At 42.1% G+C, this 25,319-nt stretch overlaps 1 protein-coding gene and 1 pseudogene across 3 annotated transcripts in view; one reads left to right on the forward strand and one right to left on the reverse strand.

Annotated features, from left to right (window-relative positions):
* The window catches only part of LOC105465071 (laminin subunit alpha 3), a 273,415-nt gene that overhangs the window by 239,815 nt on the left and 8,281 nt on the right, over nt 1-25,319 (reverse strand). For all 3 annotated transcript variants that reach the window (XM_011713306.2, XM_011713298.3, XM_011713310.3), the window contains exon 2: nt 7,852-8,004. In XM_011713306.2, the coding sequence (XP_011711608.2) occupies nt 7,852-8,004 (153 nt within the window). The remainder of the gene's footprint in view (nt 1-7,851; nt 8,005-25,319) is intronic.
* On the forward strand, nt 11,429-12,213 carry LOC105465089 (large ribosomal subunit protein uL23 pseudogene; annotated as a pseudogene).

A 25,319-nucleotide genomic window follows, 5' to 3' on the forward strand; every position in this document is an offset into this window, starting at 1 on the left:
GTAAACTGGCTCTTGGAAAGGAGCAGCCCTGATTTGTAACATTTGCTGATTTCTGTAGTGTAAATGCTCCCACCACAGCCAATATCAACGTACTGAGCTGATGTACCACTTCTAGTCTTGCCCACACAAACCTCCCTTCTATGTTCTTTCCTCATTCGGGCTGGTCGGAATAAAGATGATCCACAGGGCAAACTTGGGAACCCACGTGTTGAAAAAGGCAGACCCAGTTATGGAAGGAGTTTACATCTTTGAAACACTGTTTGGAGGTGAACTGCTTAACTAGGATCAGCTGTGTTTGTATTTAGCCACAGTGTTAATCAGCGTTCTCCAGAGAAACAGAACCAATAGAATGTGTGTGTGTGTGTGTGTGTGTGTATGTGTATACAAAAGAAATAAATAGAAATAAAAAGAAATAAGAATAAATAAATAAATAAGAAGAAGAATTTTAAAAAGAATAAATAAAAAAAGAAATAAAAAGAAAAAGAGAGGGATTTTTTTTTTAATAGAGGCAGGGTTTTACTCTGTCACTTAGGCTGGAGTTCACTGGTGCTATCAGAGCTCACTGCAGCCTCCAACTCCTGGGTTCAAGCAGTCCTCCCACCTTAGCCTCCTGAGTTGCTGGGACTACAAGTACATGCCACCATGCCTGGCTAATTATTTTATTTTTTTATACAGATGGGCTCTCACTGGGTTGCCCAGGCTGATCTTGAACTCCTGGCCTCAAGCAATCCTCCCACCTTGGCCTACCAAAGTGCTGGGATTACAGACATGAGACACCGCAACCAGACTGAGTTTTTCATGTATTAAAAGAAAACACCCGATTTCCAGATACTTCCTAATGTATAAATTACTTCAAAGGCAAATTAACACTTTGAAGTTACTAAAGGACCATAAAGCCATAAAGGATGATATTGCATCCCTAGTAGCCCAGAGGATTTTATTGGCACCTGTTTTTCTACCCACTAATGAATTGTTTGACTTCAAGGGCTGTGCGTCATGATGATGTTCATTAGTAACACATTTATTGGCTCACACCTGCAATCCCAACATTTTGGGAGGCCGAGGCGGGTGGATCACGAGGTCAAGAAATTGAGACCACCCTGGTCAACATGGTGAAACCCTGTCTCTACTAAAAATACAAGAAAACTAGCTGGGTGTGGTGGTACGTGCCTGTAGTCCCAGCTACTTGGGAGGCTGAGGCAGGAGAATCACTTGAACCCAGGAGGCAGAGGGTGCAGTGAGCCGAGATCGCGCCACTGCACTCCAGCCCAGTGACAGAGTGAGACTCCATCTCAAAAAAAAAAAATTTATTAATAGCAAAATTGTTCTAAATATAATCTTCTGTATTTTCTAATTTTGTTATAGCTCTAAAATACTCTTAAAATGTTGCAGAGCGACTCAATTGTCATAAATGGAACGAACTGTAATTAATTACAGAACTAAAACTCTTCCACCCTCACCCAGAGATTTGGTCTCACAGCGATATGTTTCCATTACTACTATACCCTGGGAAAGTTCAGGCTGATGCTGAATCATCCTTGGCTCATTCTACATTAACTCAGCAAATATTTATTAAACAACTATTGTATGCTAAACACTGTGCAAGATGTTGGGAGCAAAACATCTTGTAGTGAACGGAACACAGTGAACAAAAGAAGACATAGTCTCTGGCCTCCTGAAGCTTATAGTCTATACAATCCCTCAGGAATCCAGAAAGACTGAGTCAAAACCAAGAGCCATCCACCTTCTGGATTGGGCTGTGTCCACCCAGGGACCCCGCTGAGTCACCCTCCTTAGTGACCTCACCAGCCAACCATCTGTAGAGCCAAGTTAATCTCCAAAGTCCTCAAGCCCAAAAAGTAACAGAAACTAGCCCAGGCCTCCCTCCACATCTGAGTCAGCTACAAAGAATGTTTTTGGATTCATCCACCAAAGCCTCACAAAAGTTGAAGGGAATCAGAAAAAAAAAAAAAAAGATTCTAGAAGGCAACTACATACTGAATTCACTCTCAGATGATTGGATCCTGTATTTGCATCTGGCCCCTGGGGAGTTCACTGTCTGTGATGAATTCATGAAAAATGAGAAAGGTAGAGTAATGGGGCATTTTTCCTGTGACCCATTAATATTTTTCCTTAAAGTTTATAATGTAGTTTCCCCTATTATACTTAACCTTGGAGCTTTAGAAACAATTTCTGAGTTTTCTATTTTTTGCATTTTAAATAACATTTTCATAGTATTTGCCTGTGTTAACATCTGCAGGGGGCTTCAGGGTCTCAATCTAGGCTTGCTTTCCTTACTTGTTTATTTATTTATTTAGAGATGGGGTCTCACTGAGTTGCCCAGGCTGGATTTAAACTCCTGGGCTCAAGTGATCCTCGTGTCTCAGCCTCCTGAGTGGTTGGGGCTGCAGGTATGAACTACTATGTCCATCTGGATTCTCTTTCTTCTGTCTTAGTTTGGGCCCTCTCTAAAGCCCTGAGGCAAAGACTTGAGTAGAGGTAGTTTATTTAAGAGTTGACCTCAAGAAGCACAAACTGGGGAGAGAGGAACATAAGGGAGCAAGAAAAGCCAAAAATCAATGTGTTAATGGGTGGGTTGCCACCAGAGGCAACCCAACAGAGGCTCCATTCTACCAGGGACACTCTGAGGAATTATGTAGAAGGCACTTTAGAACTGGCCCATTGATAGGCAGGGAAATGCGGTATTTTCCCACCAACTCCTATCCCTCTTGGAATGAGGATTGCCCCTTGGGGTATTAAGTGCTGGGCTTGCAGGCTGCTCTAGACACACCTTTTAGAAGCTCCTGTGGCTCCAGAAAGAGCCTTCAGACAGGAAGCAGAGTCAGATGCAGGCCCTTGAGATGGGACAAGGGAATAGGTGTGGGAACTGTCCCTCCAGGCTGCCACTCAGGGGGACCAGGGAGCCATGGGCATCACAGCCCTTGCCTCTACAAGGTCCAAAGGACCATCTCTGCAGCTCTGTTCCTGTAGCCACATCTGCTGTCTCCAGGCCTCACTCCCCTGCAGCCCTGTAGAGCAGGGGCAGCGTCACCTTCTCTCCTCACACCTCCATCCTCTGAAGCCAACACTCAGTCCTTTTCAGGGCTTGGTGTTGGGGGTGAGTGATTGTCTTTGTTTATTTTTACTACTAACAGGTTAAAATAACAAATTTATACTCTTGGGAACATTACACATTGCATACAAGCCTCAAAATTCTTCTCCAGATAATTGTGTTGTTGTTCCCTGGAACACAATGAGTCAGGCTTGCTCTGTGGGGGCTGAAGTCACGGACCACAGGAACCCCCTCCACACCCACCTCCTTGTGTTTTTCCCTATACCTCACCCCGGGGAGGGAGCAGGAGGGCGAACATAGGGAGCCCGTAGAGTAGAAATCTGGTGTTTGGATTCTGGAGGAAGTCCAGGGTGTGTATGTAGAAACCATCACTACACCTTCCGATCTCACGGGAGAGATCTCCAAAGCCCATGCCCCACCAGGAGTCCAGGAAGAACAAAGGTTCCTAGATTCCAAAGATTCTCCTTTTAAAAATTGGACATCCACATGCTTCAGTAAAACTGAACTCATTATATCTGGCCAGATGATACAAAAGCTTCCTGAAAGAGATCGTGTTCTCATTCTATAGCCTGAAACTACTGCATAATGTATAATTAAATGAACTTGAACAACCCCAGAAGGTATGATGCCTCTAGTAAATCACAGAACTGTCCTACATTTACCACCTTTTAAGGGGAAACTGTCCTTTAAGATCAAGTCCGGGGGCCGGGCACGGTGACTCATGCCTATAATCCCAGCAATTTGGGAGGCTGAGGTGGGCGGATCATCTGAGGTCGGGAGTTCGAGGCCAGCCTGGTCAACATGGTGAAACCCCATCTCTACTAAAAAAAAAAAAAAATAGCCAGGCATGGTTGTGGGCACCTGTAATCCCAGCTATTTGGGAGGCTGAGGTAAGGCAATCACTTGAACCCAGGAGACGGAGGTTGCAGTGAGCCGATATCACACCACTGCACTCCAGAGCGAGACTCTGTCTCAAAAAATAAAATAAAATAAAAAAAGATCAAGTCCAGAAGGTAATGTTTTCATTTGTCAAACTTGTTGGCCAAAAAAATAAAAATGAAAAACACCAACTAGTCTAAAAGAAAATAAGATCCTCACAACAGCACAAGCTGTCAAATTGACGACAGCACATCAGAATCAAATTTCAGTTCTTAGCAGGTGAAAAGAAGTGATTTTGTAGTAACAAATTTATGATCTGTATTTTATTTCTCAACCATGCATCACAATTCCCACTTTTCTCCCTCTAAGGTCTTAATGTTACTATTAAATTATGAAATCTAACCTCTCAGTGACATTCTTATGGTTAATTCCAGCCAAAGGAAGAAAACACAGATCTTACCAATGGGGCAAAAAATAGGAATCTTACAAGACACAACATGCTTGTTAAAACATGTCACGCTCCGACACAGAAGAGGAAAGAAATATCTTCAGTCTGACAGAACTGATCATGCTTTTCCTGCTCCTAGACTTTCTTAAGAGTATTTTCTTCAGCATTATAGGTAGTGTTTTCTAGAGGCACAAATGTGATCAGTCTGTTCTTTTTAATGAGAGTTTATTAAAGTTCACTTTATTTTATTAAATAAGTTCACTTTATTAAATAAAAAAAACTTTAGAGCAGTCTTTAGACTGCTCTAAAGAAGTTTTAAATGAAGCAATTAACTCATTGAGAACTTATAATAATCTTATGAGGTATGCACAGTTATCTCATTTTATAAATGAGGAAACTGAGGCAGGGAGCAGATAAATATATTTGGTTTTTTTTTTTTTTTTTTTTTTGAGACAGAGTCTCGCTTAGTCGCCCAGGCTGGAGTGCAGTGGCGCGATCTCGGCTCACTGCAAGCTCCGCCTCCCGGGTTCATGCCATTCTCCTGCCTCAGCCTCCCGAGTAGCTGGGACTACAGGCGCCTGCCGCCTCGCCCGGCTAATTTCTTGCATTTTTAGTAGAGACGGGGTTTCACAGTGTTAGCCAGGATGGTCTCGATCTCCTGACCTTGTGATCCGCCCGCCTCGGCAGATAAATATATTTGTTAAAGCCACACAGCAAGTGAGCAGAGCAATCAGGACAAACTGAGCCAGGCTGACTCCAGAACCCACACTCTCAGCTGGCTCGCAGAGCAGGTGGGTGGACACAGGCCTCATGAATATGCATACCATGACTCAAGTTTGTCAGCAACCAGCAAAGTACTGAACTGTTCCTATGTTGATGTTTTCTTAATTGTCTTAATTAGGGAATTTTTCAGTACCTCAAAAGGGGGCTTTTAAAGTAGGTTTAAAAAAGAGTTTTAAAGAAAAAAGAACAATCCAGCAGATATGGGCAAGTTCAGTATGGGTCATTTTGATGGATTAAAATTCCCTGTTAACTACAAAAACCCTCAGTTAAATAAGTGATATAGGCGGGTCATGGTGGCTCATGCCTGTAATCTTAGTACTTTGGGAGGCGAAGGTGGGCAGATTGCCTGAGCTCAGTAATTCAAGACCAGCCTGGGCAACATGGTGAAACCCTGTCTCTACTTAAAATACAAAAAGTTAGCCAGGCATGGTGGCACATGCCTGTAGTCCCAGCTACCTGGGCGGATGACGCACCAGAATCACTTGAGCCTGGGAGGCAGAGGTTGCAGTGAGCCGAGTTTGCCCACTGCACTTCAGCCTGAGCAATAGAGTGAGACCCTGTCTAAAAAAAAAAAAAAAAGAAGAAGAAGTGATATGGTAGGTAATTCTTGGTTAGTATTGTCAGAAGCTACTGAATGAACGCTAGAGGTTAGGTATCAGAGGGATAAGACTAACTTATAGTTGAAAGGAGGCTTTTAGAGTCTTTTGAATCATGAAGGCTCTCTGTGAATTCCTGCAGATACAAATTAATGGTGAAAATATTCTCAGGAGAGGTCTAATTTAGCACAACACATGAACTAAAGAGGTTGAAAGCCCTTCTGTCACAGAACTGCCCAATCAAAATGAAAAGAACACATTCTAAGAAATCTCAGTATCATTCCATTTGTATACTATGGGATGCATTTACCTTTTTATTTCTTTCAAGTAGTATTTTTATATGAACTGTACTCTATGCTTAACTCTTCCCAGCAAAAAGAAGAGTATAAACATTAACATTAGTATTAGCATTAGTTTTAGTATTAGTATTGACATAACAAACTCAGGTAATAATAGCAGCAGTCTTCTTCCTCCTGTTTACGTTACCATCTGCACACAAGCACACAAGCATGTTGCTGTCTCTATCATAAACAAATAAATTTTCTCTTTACCTGGCTTTTCAATGATTCTCCTGCATTTCTTTTTGCCCCATTGAGCAGAACTCTTAAAATTGATTTCTGTATTAGATGCTTCAATTCCTCTCACATTCTCTCTTGATTTCCCTACAGTTAACTTTTCAATTCTGTCTTATCAAAGTCACCAATGATCTCCACACTGGCAAATCCAATAGTCATTTACTGGTCAGTTATCCATCTTTTGTTATTTGGCTTATCAACGGTATTTGACACAGTTAATTTCTCCCTCCTTTTTTTTTTTTTTTTACTTGAAACACTCTCTTTCCAAGAATCCTTTTTTTTCTTAACAGTTTTATTGAGATACAATTCACATACCATACAGTTCACCCATATAAAGTGTACATGCCAATGGTCTTTGGCATATTCACAGAGTTGTCCAACCATCATCACAATCTATTTTAGAACATTTTCATCACCCTCTCTCCAAAAACATACCTATTAGTAGTCACTCCCCAATTTCCTCCAAAACCCCTAGCCCTAGGCAGCCACTAAGCTACTTTTCTCTCTATAGATTTGCCTATCAGGACATTCCATATAAAGGGACTCATATAAGATAGCCTTTTATGCCTAGCTTCTTTCACTTACCCTGATGTTTTCAAGACCTTAAAAACATCATGCCAAGTTAAAGAAGCCAGTCACAAAAAGACAAATACTATGTGATTCCACTTATATGAGCTTCCTAGAGTTGTCAATTCACAGTAAGAGAAGTAGAATGTTGGCTGCGAGCAGCAGGAAAAAGGGGAATGGGGAGTTGCTGTTTAATGGGTACAGAGTTTCAGTATTGCAAGATGAAAAGGGTACTGGAGATGGATGACGGCGATGGTTGCGCAATGATGTCAATGTACACAGTGCCACTGAACCATATACTTAAAAATGGTTAGGATGACAGACTTTATGTTGTGTCTCTTTTACCACAATTAAAAATAATAATAAAAATATCTTTGCCAATGAAACTATTTACAACTATTTTTTAAACTCATTTGATAGACAGGGATGGGGATCTATCTGCATGCTGCCAGGCACTGTTCCGGGTTTTGTTTTTGTTTTTGTTTTGAGATGGAGTCTCACTCTGTTGCCCAGGCTGGAGTGCAATGGTGCAATCTTGGCTCACTGCAACCTCCGCCTCCCAGGTTCAAGCGATTCTCCTGCCTCAGCCTCCCAAGTTGCTGGGATTACAGGCATCTGCCACCACGCCTGGCTAATTTTTGTATTTTTAGTAGAGATGAGGTTTCACCATGTTGGTCAGGCTGGTCTCAAACTCCGGACCTCAAGTGATCCACCCACCTCGGCCTCCCAAAGTGCTGGGATTACAGGCGTGAGCCACTGTGCCTGGCCTGTTCTGGGTTTTAAGGGAAGCAAATATTAATCTAACAGGTTTAACAATGATTAGGGGATTAAAACTGAAGTTTGCTTTTTACAATAATTATTATATCAGAAATCCCCATAGAAACAGTGATCTAAGCTCATGTTCCCATTCCAATTGAAAGTGTAGCTCACCTGCCCCAGATCCAAGGTGAGGTTGACTCTGTTGTACTGTGTGCCTGAGGACAGGGGAGGACTTTGCCACCAACGTTCAGATCCATCAATAGCATTGGTGACAGGATGTGCTTTCCTGGGGTCCTCAGAATTGCAATAGTCACAGAACTGGCCCTGAAAAAAAAAAGATTTTTTTTTAACTTTCAAGTAATTTTTTCTTATCCATATAGCAAATAGAGGGAACCAAAGAAAGACTATCTTATACAACTTGGAGATGTCAGCTGTTAAAATTCACTGGAATGTATTCTGAAGTAGCAGTAAGGCTTTCTCTTTTTCTTTATCTTAAACCTTATCGCCAATTTATGTCTCTGTTTATGGTGTTTTTAGGATATGGGGTCTATTTATCTTCCATCTTTACAGCTATGTTTTTGTTTCATACAACACTTCAAGAAGAGCCTGTTGTATTTGGGATGAAAAGAGGTTTTCACTTCAACAAATCCACTTCACTCTTTAAGTCATCCTCTGTGCAATTCTGTCTGCAGCACTGGGGTACAAAAAAGATCCCTCCCCACAGTCTCAGCCGGGCATCGAGGATCCGAACAACCATCAGGGAAGGGGTGCACAGCAAGTGCCTCCACAGAGCAGACGGCTGCGGCCAGTGGCAGTAGATATTCCATGGTGGAAGACAGGGCATGTCCAGTGCCTGGGAGGACAGACAGGACTTTACTAAGTGGCAGTGAGTGCAAACAGGGAACGTGTTGCAGGTAGAGGAACCAGCATGAGCAAAGGCACAGGGGCTGGCTGGTCCGGTTTGACCTAAGCGTCGAGAGACAAGGCTTGCCAGGTACACGGAGAGATGCGGCTGGCTGTGAATACCAGCACTGAGAAGTCAGTAATTAATTCAGTCAGTAGATGGGGATCCATTTTTACCTGCAGTGATAATCTGTTTGGTATTACAATCTCTAACTCCTTATTGAATTACTCTTTTTCTTGCTAGAAAGATTCTTTTGATCCTGGTTTTTGTTGTGGTTTGGTTTTTGCATAATTTTGCAGCCATTTACCATCTAAAACCTGAACATAGGCCTTTCTTCTATGTCGAATGTATTTTAAGTGGGTCAGAGGATCATGCTTCCCCAGGGATGGACTTCACATACTGAACTATCAGCTCCCAAACTAAATGCCCTTAGAGTATAACCATCACATAGGAGGGGGACAAAGAGGCAAACTTATACCCACAGCCTCTCAAGGAATGTGCTGTGACAAAGAGGTAGCTCTGCCCCTAGCCAGCATCTTAGAAGTTAATTCTTAAGTGTTCAGAGAGAAATTTGATGCTGGTATGTAACCAAAGGTGTGACCACATGTTTTCATCTAGTACGCAACTCATGGTTCTTTCATGCGTGGTGAGGTATCTGTGTAGATCTTTATCTTTCCACATTATACAAAAATATTTCTATAACTCGGAAGCAGTGCCTTGAGTGTATATGGCCCCGCTACTTCCTGAGGTCAGAGGCCATGTGTTTCCCACTCTTCCCTCTATCTCTTCAGCCCAACACACTGCCTTGCGCCCACTAGAAACTCAACCAAGGAATAATTCCATCAGCCATTTCTCAAAAATGTTGGTTCTTTCTATAAAATGCATTGTCATAAGAAGGTGCTTAATGAATAACTTTTTTTTTTTTTTTGAGACGAAGTTTCACTCTTGTTGCCCAGGCTAGAGTGCAATGGCATGATCTCTGCTCACTACAACCTCCGCCTCCCAGGTTCAAGTGATTCTCCTGCCTCAGCCTCCCGAGTAGCTAGGATTACAGGCATGTGCCACCACGTCCAACTAATTTTGTACTTTTATTAGAGACAGGGTTTCTCTATGGTGGCCAGGCTGGTCTCGAACTCCTGACCTCAGGTGATCTGCCCGCCTCGGCCTCCCAAAGTGCTGGGATTACAGGCATGAGCCACCGTGCCCAGCCATGAATAAGTTTTAAGCTAGGACATCTAAACATTTACTATTAGTATGATCTTTATTTCTCCCTTAAGAACATTTTACCAGAACATTTAGTTATATGATGAGGAAATTTAATTATTATTCCTCAAAGTTTAGAAGATTTACATCTGGCTAGAAGCAAAATCTCTCCCCAAAATGAGAAAGCTTATGATTTACATTTATCTCCATCTCTACATTACAGATGTGAGGAATGCAGAAGGTGCTTTCTAGATTGTTAGAGTGGTTCTCAATTTCACAATAATAATAATAATTAAGATGAACATTTGTAGATCTCCTATAATGCACTGAGCACCACCCAGTTTACATTTTCATACTAAGATTATTATTACAACCTCTATTTTACAGATGAGGAAAGAGAGGGGAATGTTAAGTAATTTTCCCAAGAACCACACCTGTAACTCTCTAACAGCTACAACTCTGGTTTATTACACATCGGTGCATAATCACTAACATACATTATTTCCTGTAATTTGTTTTAAATGGTAGCCTTCACAATGGCCTGAAGGCCTCTTTCATTAAGAATCATCTTAGCCTTTCGCAGATATACCAGTCCTTCTGCAGCTCCTGTCCACGTCATTCAGCAGACTGGGAAAGAACACAGGCTCAGGAGCTTTAGCACTCACATTAGCCCTTGATCTCACAATTAGTAGGCACTAAAACTACATATATCAAATATATATTTTGAGTCTGAGCAATAAATAATTTGAAAGCACATATTTTAAAAATAAGTGTATAGGCAAGACAGCATCACAATTATACAGGCTAGTGTCAACACTGACATTTGGAAGACTGACTGATATAATAGATACATAAGTTAAAGGTAAATTCTAAGGAGCGAGCTTTGCCCAGGTAATAAAAATGAGTCAAACTTTCTGTTTATTTCTAAAGACTATTGGACAAAACCTTGACAGACAGCAAGGAATCTACAAAAACAACTTGTCAAACCAGTAATGCCCTAGATGACAGTTTTTCGGATTAACTTTGTATTAGCCAAGTTTAGATGTTAAATTTTTTGCCATATAAAATAATTTCTAACAAAGAATCCACAAGCTTAAGTAAAACATTAACAAGCAAAAGTGTAACATATACTTTCTGTTTGAAAAATAAAAAGGTCAGTGTAAACATTGACTTTAAAAAGAGAGAAAATTTTATTCTAAAAATTTAATAATATATTATAAAATTAATAACTAGAAAGTTTGGCTTCTTTAAGTTACTCTAGGGTGAAAGATTTTTATTCAAATAGTTTTATTAAAATATTCCTTCTCTTTTCTTTCATTTGTTTTACTCCTGAAGTTTCAGTAATTTTTACCCTACATCTCAATGTCATATTTACTGCAAATCAACCTACATGAAGAATCAAAAAGAATTTAGTAGTGCCCTAAAGGAAATCAGACTGTGGATCTAGAAGTGAAAAAAAAAATCAGAAGAATGATTTTCTTAAGTGTTAAAACTCTATCCGGCCTTCTCAATCATTTTTCTTGAGGTCTTCATGGAGAATTAAGTCTGTGTGGAAATGCTACCTAGATAAGTAGACTTGTGGTTGAAGAACTTTCTCAGGGAGGCCAAGGTTATGACTAACCCTGCAAGTAAAGCCTTGGCACCAAGCAACAGGGTTTTGAGAGAAGACAACCTCGTGGAGCTTTTTAAAAGTGCAATACCTGACAATACTTTTGAAAATCAAACTTGAGGCCTTTTCACAAGATGGCACCGAAGGCGAAGAAGGAAGCTCCTGTTCATCCTAAAGCTGAAGCCAAAACGAAGGCTTTGAAGGCCAAGAAGGCAGTGTTGAAAGGTGTCCACAGCCACACAAAAAAAGAAGATCCTCACATCACCCACCTTCCGGCAGCCCATGGAGCGGGGACTCCAGAGGCAGCCCAAATATTCTCAGCAGAATGCCCCAAGGAGAACAAGCTTGACCACTATGCTATCATCAGGTTTCTGCTGACAACTGAGTCCACCATGAAGAAGATAGAAGACAGCAACACACTTGTGTTCATTGTGGATGTTAAAGCCAACAAACACCAAATCAAACAGGCTGTGAAGAAGCTCTATGACATTGATGTGGCCAAAGTCAACACCCTGATTAGGCCTGATGGAGAGAAGAAGGCATATGTTCGACTGGCTCCTGATTACAATGCTTTGGATGTTGCTAACAAAATTGGGATCATCTAAACTGAGTCTGGCTGGCTAATTCACCAGAAAAAAAAAAGAAAGAAAGAAAAGAAAAGAAAAGAAAAGTAAAAAGGAAACGAAAGGAAAAGAAAAGAAAAGAAAAGACAATCAAACTTATGGAGCAGAAGAGAAAAGAATCCATGGGACTTCTCAGATGGAAGATCATTGAGAAGGATCTTTCCTTCCCGTGAGTATCACTGGGACAGGCCACTTTATTTTTTCTGTAGCCATATCTTCCAACAGACACTTATACCAACTTTACTACTTCATGGGTATACGCAAAATAAAAGGGCTTATGTATTTATAAGTCTCTGCTATTTCTGACTCAACCTGATGTTTTCCACAAGAATTGAAAGTAAAAAATGGTCAAGAGACAAGAACAAGAAGGATTTTTTAAAGGGAGGAGAAAAAAAAAACAGATGTATAACATTTGGAATAAAGGAAATAAAACTGTTATTATTTATTTAATGATAAATTTATTTACATTAAAACTCCACATGAGTCTGGGCACAGTGGCTCATGCCTGTAATCCCTACACTTTGGGAGGCCAAGGTGGGTGGATTGCTTGAGCCCAGGAGTTCGAGAGCAGCCTCGGCAACATGGAGAAACCCTGTCTCTACTAAAGATACAAAAATATTAGCTGGGTGTGGTGGTGCATGCCTGTAGTCCCAGCTACTTGGGAGGCTGAGGTGGGAGGATCAATTGAGCCCAGGAGGCTGAGGTTGCAGTGAGCCAAGATCATACCACTGGACTCCAGTCTGGACAATAGAGCAAGACCCTGTCTCAAAAAAAAAAGAAAAAAAAAAAAACCTCCAAATGAAGCCAGGCACAGTGGCTTACACCTGTAATCCCAGCACTTTGGGAGGCTGAGGCAAGAGGATCACTTGAGGCCAGGAGGCTGAGGTTGCAGTGAGCCAAGATCATACCACTGGACTCCAGTCTGGACAATAGAGCAAGACCCTGTCTCAAAAAAAAAAGAAAAAAAAAAAAACCTCCAAATGAAGCCAGGCACAGTGGCTTACACCTGTAATCCCAGCACTTTGGGAGGCTGAGGCAAGAGGATCACTTGAGGCCAGGAGTTTGAGACCAGCCTGGGCAACATAGCAAGAAAAACATTTTTTTTTTTAATTAGCCAGGTATGGTGGTATGTGTCTGCAGTCCCAACTACTTGGGAAACTGGGATGGATTGCTTGAGCCCAGGAGCTTGAGGCTGTAGTATAGTGAGCTCTGATCACACAATTGCACTCCAGCCTGGGTGACAGGGTGAGAACTTGACTCTGAAAAAAAAAAAAAAGGAAATGAGAAAAAAAGAAAATAAAGACCGAAATGTATCTGTTAAAGAGAATTTTAGAAATACTGGGAGATTTTTAGCAAGGTAGCTGGATATGAGATTAAAATACAAAAGTCATTGCATCTCTGAAGAATAGCAGCAAACAACTAGAAAATTTAATTAAAGAGAAAATGCCATTTATAATAGTCTCAGAGAACATCAAGTATCTTAAAAGAAATTTGACAAATAAAAATTTTAAAGAGTATTAACAGAACTTTGAAAATCTACATAAATGGAGAGTTAGCTAGAAGATAATATCAAAAACTTATCAATTCTCCCCAAATTAAGCTATAGAGACAATATTATGCCAGTGAAAACCTGAATAAGGTTTGAATTACAGTAAGGTAATTCTAAAATTTATATGAAACTTTAAAGGACCAAGATATTGCTGAAGAAGAAGACTGGGAGGAGGAAACTTGCCCCTCAAGGAATCGGGGCTTATTATGAAGCTATTGTAATTAAGGAAAGGCAAAATGAGACAAACAGACCTATGGGACAAAACAGACAGCCCATGCATTTAAGAAGCTTTACTATATAACATAGGTGGTATGTCAGACCACTGGGAAAAGAAGCAATATTCTAGATCCAGGGGGAAATAATAAAATCAGAGTTCTACTCAAGTCACAAATGCAATTCAACTTCAGATGAAATAAGGACGTATGTGTGAAAAATAAAACTTCAAAATCTCATAGTAGAAAAAAAGGTGACTACCTTTTAGAACTAAGAGCAAGGAAAGGTTTCTTAACCCAAGATACAAAAAGCATTGACTACAAAAGAAGAGATGGATAAATCTGACTATGCTAAAATTAAGAATTTTGCTTCCTTTTGCTGGGCATGGTGGCACACGCCTGTAACTGAGACACAAGAATTGCTTGAGCCTGGGAGGCGAAGTTTGCGGTGAGCTGAAATTACACCACTGCCCTCCATCCTAGGTGACAGAGTAAGACCCTGTCTCAAAAAAAAGAATTTTGTTTCCTTGAGCCCAGGGAGTTGGTGACCAGCCTGAACAACATAGTGAAACCTCATCTCTACCAAAAAAATAAATAAATAAATAAATAAAATATACATAAAGAAGTTTGCTTCATCAAAGACACCTTTAAAAAGTGAAAAGTTAAAACTAGAAGATATTTACAATGCAAAAGTGATAAACAATCTCCAATTATGATTGCCTTCAATTCCTTCTCTCTCTCTCCATGCCTGCCATTTCACCCATCAAAAGGTGGATGCTCTTTGCCCTGGAAGCTAGTCTCTCCTCTTGAATCCAGACTGACTTAATTGTTTGCTTTGTTATAGCACATGTGTCATTCTGGGACATTCAAGCTTAGGCCTTAAAAGGGCTAGAAGATTCTGCTTCCTTCCTCTCAGAAGCCAGCCACCAGGCAAGAAGTCCAACCACCCAGAAATCACCATTCTGTGAGAAAGTCCAAGATATCCAACTGGAGAGGACAAATGGGAGAGCAATAAGATACCTTACATGTTAGTGAGACCTTCTTAGGCCATCCAGTCCATCCTAGCCACCAGCTGAATGCAACTAAGTGAGGTACCCCAACTGACAACCCATGGAGCAGAACCACCCAGCTGAACCCAGTCAACCCACAGAATTGTGAGAGAAAAAACTGTTGCTGCTGCTGTTGTTTGAGACGGAGTTTCGCTCTTGTTGCCCAGGCTGGAGTGCAATGATGTGATCTTGGCTCACTGCAACCTCTGCCTCCCGGGTTTAAGTGATTCTCCTGCCTTGGCCTCCCGAGTAGCTGGGATTACAGGTATGTGCCACCATGCCCAGCTAATTTTGTATTTTTAGTAGAGACGGGGTTTCTCCATGTTGGTCAGGCTGGTCTCAAACTCCTGACCTCAGGTGATCTGCCCACCTCGGCCTCCCAAAGTGCCGGGATTACAGGCATGAGTCACTGCACCTGGCCAAAACTGTTGTTGTTTTAAGCCACTAAGTTTTGGGGGTAGTTTGTTACACAAGAATCAATAACTGATCAAAGAACTTAAAGTCAACAAAGAACTCTAATCAGAAACACATACCAAATTCCTAACAATCCTACAAATCAATAAGAAAAACATAAATAGTTCAATGGGAAATGGGCAAAAGCAGAAATTTCACAGAAGAGGAAACACATATAAACACAATAAAGTTCAATGGGAAATGGGCAAAAGCAGAAATTTCACAGAAGAGGAAACACATATAAACACAATAAACATTTATAAACATAATAAACATTTCAAGAAATGTTCACCATCACCATCATTAGTGACCAAGGCAGACCACAATGCAATATTATTTTATACTTATTCAGTAGACCCAAGTTTAAAGTTTGATGATAACCAGATTTAGAAAAGCCACAGTAGGAGTATAAATTGGTACAAAAACTTTGGAAACTGTTTTAGTATTACCACCTAAAGTTGAAATTCACATTTCCTATGATACGGTATTCTACTCTCAAACTCATAAACCAAAAGGAAACCCTTGCACAAATGTGATGGTATTATATTCAACACTATTCACAGCAGCACTGTTCATAAGAGCAAATTCCTAGGAATAACCTAATTGCTCAGCCACAGGAGGGTGGATGAACAAACAGTGGTATATTCACACAATTAATAACTATATAAGCAATAATGAGTAAATGAATATATACAATGAAACAATATGGATGAAACAATATTGATGAATCTTAGCAATATAATATTAACTGAAAAAAGCATGATATAATTTTTATAAAGTTATGAGCAAGCAAAATAAAAAGCACCTACTTTTTAGAAATGCATATAGATGTAATAAAAACTATATAAGAAAAGAAAAGTATTAATTAATAGAGGATTTGGGATTATTATTTCCCCAGAATGTAAGAGACAGAGGGAAAGTGGGTGAGAGGACCATACGCTTAGACATAAATTATTATCCAGGCTCCATGTTTGGTTTTGGCAGCAAGTTCATGAATGCTTATTACTATTTAAAATACATATGTAGGCCAGGCACAGTGGCTTACGCCTATAATCCTAGCAGTTTGGGAGGTCAAGATGGGAGGATCGCTTGAGCTCAGGAGTTCAAGGCCAGCCTGGGCACATGGCGAACCCTGTCTCTACAAAAAATACAAAAATTAGCCAGGCATGGTAGCATGTGCCTGTAGTCCCAGCTACTTGGGAAGCTGAGGTGGAAGGATTACCTGAGCCTGGGAAGTGGAGGCTGCAGTGAGCCATGATTGCATCACTGCACTACAGCCTGGATGATGGAGTGAGACCCTGCCTCAAATATATGGGTGTGTGTGTGTGTATATGTGTGTGTGTGTGTGTGTGTGTGTATGTGCATATATATATATGTGTGCGTGTATGTGTGTGTATATATATGTGTGTGTGTATGTGTGTGTGTATATATATGTGCATATATATGTGTGTGTGTGTATGTGTGTGTGTATATGTGTGTGTGTATGTGTACATATATATGTGCATGTGTGTGTGTGTGTGTGTGTATAGTGATAATATATTCCTGAGCTGGGTCTCTTCCCATACATCTGGTAGTGGGCAGATGTATGGAATATATATTTGTGTATATAAATATCTCATAAACTGAGGGTTATGACTAATCCACAATCTAACTCTGTGCCTGATGTCCGATATTTTAAAAACACCCATAAATAAACAAAGCAGGACAAAAACTGATAGAAGTCGGAGAAGAAGGCTGGGCGCGGTGGCTCACGCCTGTAATTCCATCACTTTGGGAGGCCAAGGCGGGCGGATCACGAGGTCAAGAGTTCGAGACCAGCCTGGTCAACATGGCAAAACCCTATCTCTACTAAAAATACAAAAATTAGCTGGGCGTGGTGGCACGCGCCTGTAATCCCAGCTACTCGGGAGGCCGAGGCAGGAGACTCTCTTGAACCCGGGAGGCGGAGGTTGCAGTGAGCCGAGATCATGCCGTTGCATTCCAGCCTGGCAACAGAGCAAGACTGCATCTCAAGGAAAAAAAAAAAAAAAGTCCGAGAAGAAAAGGAACAGAGAAGAGAACTCCCACGTTCAATTTTTCATCCATCCATGCAACAAACCTATGATAATCATCTACTCTGTACCAAATGCCATTCTAGACAGAGAGATGAGAACACCGAAAGATAAACAGAACAAGGGACTGACACTTGGAATTGCACCAAGGCTATTATATTATTGGCCTATTCAGATGGGAAATAGAAAATGTAATGGAAGGGGCTGTGAAGAAAGGAGATAGGACTGTTCCTATAAACAACTAAGCAGAGCTGAGCTCCAAATTTGGCAGTCTCCAGAGAATAAACCAGAAGCCCACAGAATGTCCTACCCTTTTTCAGAAGGATGGAAAAAAGTCGTCTCTCCTAGTTCCTAATACTTTTTATGATCCTTCTTAACTAAAAAGGCTTCCACGTGTAATACTTTATAACTGAATTCACAATGTAAATACTATATTCTTCCAAGAAGCTAGAGGATGATTATAGCAGTGCTCCCTAACATAGTTTCTGGGGGGTTTTCTTTGAACATTCATTCATTTATTCAACTCATCCAAATTACCTACCATGTGTAGAGCACTATGTCAGATACTGTGGTAAAAACAAACACACACACACTAAGAGTTGGATCTGTCCCTAAAGAAAGTTAGTGAGAGAGAAGAGAAGTAACTCAACCACTGCACATTACCACAAGATGCTGGGGGAAGCTAGCACTGGGGTGTGGGAGCCCAGCGAGGAACACTGTGCTTTACTTTGCTTAATCACCAGAACACTGTGAAATGTATATCAAAGTATTCAAAACTTAAAGATGAAGAAACAGCTCAGAGGTGAAGTGCTTCATCTCAAACCACACAGCTAGGTCGTGCTGGGGCCAGGAACTGCGTGTGTGCCTGATAATGTTACTTATGGCCTGGAACGCTTTCCTCCTGGCCCAGCTGCTCTCGTGAGCGACATCACAAGGTGTTGTCTTAGATTTGGACAGTGTGAAACAGTCTTGGAATGACAATTATGTGACTTTCCATACGCCTGCCCACTACCAGATGTATGGGAAGAGACCCAGCTGGGGAGAGAAACCTGTCTGGCGGAGGTTCAGATGAACGCCCTTGTGGCAGGCACAAAAAGCCCAGCAAGATAAGCATTTAACCAACGCTCATCCATCAACAGCCCCACTACAAATTACCACCTTCATATTGCTACGAACCTCTGCTCCTAGCCATCACTCACTAAGGTTCCAGAGGCCACAGTGTCTCCAGTGCCCTAACCCAAGCCAGCGGGAGGCCTGACGTGTAGAACATCCTGAACTCCCTTCCTAACTTGGGATTGCTCTTTTGCAAAGACTTGTTCAGAGCCTTCTCCCTTTTGAGAGTCACAAAGGCATGTAGGTGTGGTTACTGATGATTTGGGCAAGTGTTCTGTGAATTTCCTGAATGTTTCCTAAATATACTGGAGTGCGTGGTGAACACTCAGCTCTGTGACTCCCACACACAAGATTTCACGGCACCAGGGGGTAGAAGATGATATCTCTAATGTGCCTGGCTCCTAGAGATAGGGATTTGAGAGACAGCTAAAACGAGGAACTCAAAGTTGGTTCCAGGTATTTAAAAAAAAAAAAAAAACACACACACACAGACACCTTTTTAAAAAGAAGCAGATAAGCAAATGTCTGCAAAACTCCAGATTCTAGGTGGGGGAGTCCTTTGAACTCATTTCAACTCATTCCTTTTTTTTTTTTTTTTTTTTTTTTTTGAGACGGAGTCTCGCTCTGTCGCCCAGGCTGGAGTGCAGTGGCCAGATCTCAGCTCACTGCAAGCTCCGCCTCCCGGGTTCACGCCATTCTCCTGCCTCAGCCTCCCGAGTAGCTGGGACCACAGGCGCCGCCACCTCGCCCGGCTAATTTTTTGTGTTTTTTTAGTAGAGACGGGGTTTCGCCGTTAGCCAGGATGGTCTCGATCTCCTGACCTTGTGATCCGCCCGTCTCGGCCTCCCAAAGTGCTGGGATTACAGGCTTCAGCCACCGCGCCCGGCCTCAACTCATTCCTTTTAACTCATTTAACTACTCTACATTTTGGAGTAGAATAGATGGAAATTCAAATCCTGATGGCTACCAGTTACAGCTACGGAATGTTAGTTGAATAATGTAGCCTCCCTTGAGCTCCATTTTCTCTTTATTGTAATGGGTTAATACTGCCTATCTTATGCAGTGGTTTGAAGATTAAATGAGATGTCATCCGTGAAGTAGACACCAGGTGGTGTGATCATACCACCACTGGAAGCACTGGAGTGCTTGCTGGAAATGCAGACCCTTCTGGACTTAGAATCAGCATCTCTGGCGGGAGCTGGGCATCAGAATTTTTTAAAAGCACTCCAAAGGATTCTTCTCCCCACTGCAGTCTGGGAACCTCAGAGGCAATGACAACTGGCACATATGGGTGCACCACCAGCCATAGACAGCGCTGCAGCAGTCATTGAAGTAGCTGCATTGATAGTAGTAATGACAAAAGGAAACATCCATGTGCCAGACATGGCCGCTTGCACTTTATACGCATTAACTCAATTTCCATGGCAAATCTACAAGGTAGACACAAGCATCAGGCCCTTTTACAGAGAAGGAAACAGAGGCACAAAGAGGTGGAGCAATTGGTCTAAGTGATGGAACCAAGATAGAACCTGAGAATTAGCCCAAGAGGGGATGCTGAAGAAGGGAAGACAAGAGACAAGGAAGAGGGGGAATAACTGTCTAGCAGTATGAGGTGTAGCATCTCAATCTGCTGGTGCCTCGGAGATTTAGGCACCACAGAGATTTGGGCTTGGCCAGAAAACATGTATCTCCCCTGCTGGGCACCACCAGCCTATGAGTCAGACACAACCAGGTAAGAAAGATATTTTTAGGCCAGGCATGGTGGCTCACACTTGTAATCTCAACACTTTGGGAGGCCGAGGTGGGAGGATTGCTTGAGCCTAAGAGTTCAAGACCAGCCTGGGCAAAAAAATTGACACCCCCATCTCCACAAAAAAGAAACAAAATATTAGCCAGGTATGGTGGTGCACACCTGTAGTCCCAGCTACTTGGGAGGCTGAGGCTCCCTTGAGCCCAGGAGTTTGAGGCTGCAGTGAGCCATGATCACATCACTACACTCCAGCCTGGGCAACAGAGCAAGATGCTCTCTCTAAAATTTAAAAAAAACAAGAAAGATGCTTCCTTTAGGAAGGAAGATGCTTGCCATTAGGCTTCTCCCTCCATAGACAACTGAGAACTATGTTTTTCTATATTGATGTAATCTTTCACTATATTTACTCTTTCACTCTCCTGGAAGTTGTTTCACACATTCTCCTTGCTCCTCAAACTCCCACCCCCTTCCCCTCACCTCGTGAATTTGCTTAACTTTCTCATCTTCCTAATCTACCAACCTCACAACATCTGTACCCATACACTTGCCTACCACTGGTATGGAGAAGCTCTCTGTGTTCCAAAGTCCCCCTCCCCTGATTCTGACTCTGACTCTCTCTCTCTCTCTCTCTCTCTCTCTCTCTCTCTCTCACTCTCTCCTCTCCCTCCCCACTGCATCTCAATTCTTCCCTTCTACTAGATCATTCCTTCTACTAGATCATTCCTTCTACTAGATCATTCCTTCTACTAGATCAGGATTAAAACAAATGTGCTTGAAACAACCTCGCACTTCCCCTCACTCGCTCCGTTTGACCCACACTGACTCTCGCTGTTTCTCAATCACTCCAAGGCTGCTCTCAGGGGTCTTTGCACATGCTGTTCCCTCTCCCAGGAACATGTTTCTGAAGTCTCTCTTCGGCAGTCTTCCCTAGCAACTCCATCTAAAGCAGTGCTGCCCTCTACCTCCGTGACTGTCCCCTACCCGATTCTCTTCATCCTCAGCAGGAATTGCAAATCATTTTCTTTTTAAATTATCCTCTTTATTGGATTGTAACTGCTCTGAGGGCAGGGACTTCATCAACTTTGCTCACTACTGGCACAGGGTAGGTATCTGGCACAGGGTAGGCACTCAGTATTAGTTGATTTGATTCATAAATTAAAATGGCAGAAACTATGAAATTTAGTTACTCAAGAGTTTTTAACCAGCCACAGGAAGGAATGCAGTAATTGCAGACTGATACCTACGTCACTAAACTCAGTTATTAGAAAGCACAGTCTAATGAAATCTAGACTCGCTTTTTCTACCCTAATGGAAATCCATGTGTTCCATTCCTCAGGGCCTCCCCAGAACCTATTCTCAGCTCCCAACTTCTGACCACTTGCCCACTCTGGCAAGAAAGCTCCACTCATGCCCAACTCAGCTCTTCTATCTCTGGGCAGCATCTCACCAGTTTCAGTGACTTCTCAGGTACTCACCTTCCTTGCTTATCATGGCCAAATTAGAGAGGAAAGAGAAAATGAGAGCTATTCTTGTGGTCACAATATATTTCTTCATTATGATTTATTTCCATTTAAAAAGAGGTTTCCCAGGTATCGATGCCTCATTCTCCTAATCTCTGCACTTCATCACATCTGACCCCTTTTATCAATGTCTTATTTTGACTTTCTTATCAAAATAGATTTCTCAACAATATTTAATTAGAGTTACCACTTACGACTGGGCGTGATGGCTCATGCCTATAATCCTAGCACTTTCGGAGGCGGAGGCAAGAGGACAGATTGAGCCCAGGAGTTTGAGACCAGCCTGGGCAACATGGCGAAACACCAACTCTACAAAAACTACAAAAATTAGCTGGGCATGGTGGCACGCCCCTGTAGTTCCAGCTACTCAGGAGGCTGAGGTGGGAGGATTACCTCAGCCCAGAGAGTAGAGGCTGCAGTGAGCTGAGATCGTGCCACCGCACTCCAGCCTAGGTGACAGAGTGAGACTGTGCCTCAAAAAAAAAAAAGAAAAGAAAAGAAAAGAAAAAAGTTACCATTTATTAAACACTGACTGTGTTCCAGATGCATTATGATTTACTCATGTAATCCTCATAATAACCATGTGGTGTCCCCATTTTACAGATGATGAAACCAAGGCTCATAAAGGTTAAATAACTAACTAACTCAAGGTCATCTCTTTGGGAAGGAATACATTTAAAGCCAGCTCTATTAATTCCAAAGCCCATACTCTTAATCATGACACTGTACATCTACTTTAGGCTCCTGGTACCAACTGGTTCCTTCTTGAAAGAACTCAAGAAGTTATTTCTGGAAGACTTACAGCCCAATTTTTCAATGGTTTCCATGCAATCCTCTTCCTTCTACTTCTCTCTCTATTTTCCTGTTCCCTATGTGTAGTGTCGGCATGTTACTGTTACAGGAAAGGGGGCCCGTTCCAGGCCCCAAGAGAGGGTTCTTGGATCTCACACAAGAAAGAATTCAGGGTGAGTCCACAGTGCGAGACAGAAGCAAGTTTATTAAGAAAGTAAAGTGGTGAAAGAACAGCTACTTCATAAACAGAGTAGGGCATTCCCGAAAGCAAGAGGAGGAACACGTCTTACCTAGGTAAGGTAAGGACAAAAAAAGATCACGGATCTTTAGGTAAGGATAAATAAAATATTTTATATAGGATAAAAAAAGATCATGGGGAGATGTGCTCTGCTACAAGGGTTTGTGATAAAGGACTAATTTTCTTAATTACTATATTTTGCAAGAATCAATATTAGTATCTTTAAAGCAAAATTAGGAATGCCTTTGTTCTCAAGATATCGGGATATTAGGACACTCCCAAGTCCGGGTCTGTTTAGTAAACATTATCAATCTATTCCCTTCACTGTAAGCATCTCCAGGCTAGGAATACCTAGCTTTCTGGGAATGCAGGCCAGCATGTCCCAGCCTCATTTTCCTAGCTGTCACTCAAGATGGAGTTTCTTTAGTTCGAATGCCTCTGACATTACTGTTAGTGGGGTGTTTGGCAACTTTAATGACATGTAAGTCATCTGCTCCAAAGCAAACGCAAGTTTACTAGGTGGGTCAGGCCACATCTAGGCTGCCCAATTAATACCCCAAGCCCAAAGTACTTCCTCTTAGCCTAGATTTATGAAAATAGGTCTTTCCTGGTAGTTTACCCATTCAACCATCAACTACTGATCTATAAGAATCAGACACCTTCCTCAAGGAGATAGTCTGACCCCAACCTGACTCATTCCTCAAACCAGGTTTTTCCCTCTCAGTTCTATTTCAGTTACTGTTTTAACCCCTTTATGAAACAATTACACTGTTTCCTGTTTTCTTTTCCCACATTCCCAATTCCCTCATCTCAACCTTTTTTGGTTTTATCACTCACTTAAATTTTTTTGAGGACCAGAAAAGGTATCAATACATACCAAAATAAAATGAAATCTGTATAAATTCTAGAAATACCACAGAGATCTCACTCAGGGACAACACTCAAAACATGTAACAACAACAGTCATGTGACTTTCTGAGTTCCTGGAACACAGCAAGCATGTTCCCGCCTCAGGGAACTCAGGCCTCCGGGGTCGCCCTCTCCCAACCTCATTGTGAGGCTGCCTTCCTCTCAACCCTCAGGTTTCTACGCCAACATCATTTCCTTCCTCCCTTCCTTCCTTCCTTCCTTCCTTCCTTCCTTCCTTCCTTCCTTCCTTCCCTCCTTCCTTCCTTTTTTCTTTCTTTCTCTCTCTTTCTTCCTTCTCTCTCTCTCTTTCTCTCTCTCTCTCTCTCTTTCTCTCTCTCCCTCTTTCTCTTTCTCTCTCTCTCTCTCTCTCTCTCTCTCTGTTGCCCAGGCTGGAGTGTAGTGATGCAGTCATGGTTTACTGCAGCCTCAACCTCCTGGGCTCAAGTGATCCTCCCATCTCAACCTCCCAAGTAGCTAGGACTATAGGTACATGCCACGATGCCCAGCTAATTTTTGTATTTTTTCTTTGTAGAGACAGGGTTTCACTATGTTACCCCAGCTGGTCTTGAACACCTGGGCTCAAGCTATCTGCCCACCTCAGCCTCCCAAACTGTTGGGATTACAGGTGTGAGCCACTGCACCCCGGCCATCATCTCCTCTTTTTATCACAGAATCCTGTTTATTCTCTCTAAGGCAAAATAACAACCTATGATTATTATATTTACTCAATGGCTACAGTCTCCCCATGGGACATTAGCTCAGTGAGGACAGGGGCCTTTTCTGCCTTGTAACTATACTTCCAGCCCCTTATATCACCATCCCCTATACCTGGCACATAGTAGATGCCAATAAATATTTGCTAAATACAGAAGTAAATGGACATTACCCACAAGTGTGGGGGCATGCAAGTCTCCAGGCAGCACCGTTCTTATTAGTTGATTGGAATCTACTTTAAGAATCACCTCAAAAGTCAGTCTTCCAGCCTCTGTTGAGCTTCCAGCTGTTAAAGTGGTAAATTAAGACAATGAGTCCAAATGAAGCACCAACCCAGACTATTAACTTACTGTGACAGCACAGGCAAGAGATAAAAGAGAAGACAGGCTGGGCGTGGTGGCTCACGCCTGTAATCCCAGCACTTTGGGAGGCTGAGGCGGGCAGATCACACGATCAGGAGATCGAGACCATCCTGGCTAACACGGTAAAACCCTGTCTCTACGAAAAGTAGAAAAATTAGCTGGGCGTGATGGCAGGTGCCTGTAGTCCCAGCTACTCGGGAGGCTGAGGCAGGAGAATGGCGCGAACCCGGAAGGCGGAGTTTGCAGTAAGCAGAGATTGCACCACTGCACTCCAGCCTGGGAGACAGAGCGAGACTCCGTCTCAAAAAAAAAAAAAAGAGAGAGAGAAACAGGCTGGTTCCCCAATGTTCCATTTCCCCCCAACACCCACCCCCTCCCACAAATTCATAGATTGAAGTCCTAACCCCCATGACCTAAGAATAGGACTGTATTTGGAGACAGGGCCTTTAAAGAGATAATTAAGGTAATATGAAGTCATTACGGTAGGCCTTATTCCAATATGCCTGGAATCTCTATAAGAAGAGAAGATGGGGACACATACGCATAGAGAGGAGACCACCTGAAGACACAGGCAGAAGGTGACCGTCT

Source organism: Macaca nemestrina, chromosome 19 (genome assembly GCF_043159975.1).
Source record: "Macaca nemestrina isolate mMacNem1 chromosome 19, mMacNem.hap1, whole genome shotgun sequence".
Taxonomy (NCBI): Eukaryota; Metazoa; Chordata; class Mammalia; order Primates; family Cercopithecidae; genus Macaca; species Macaca nemestrina.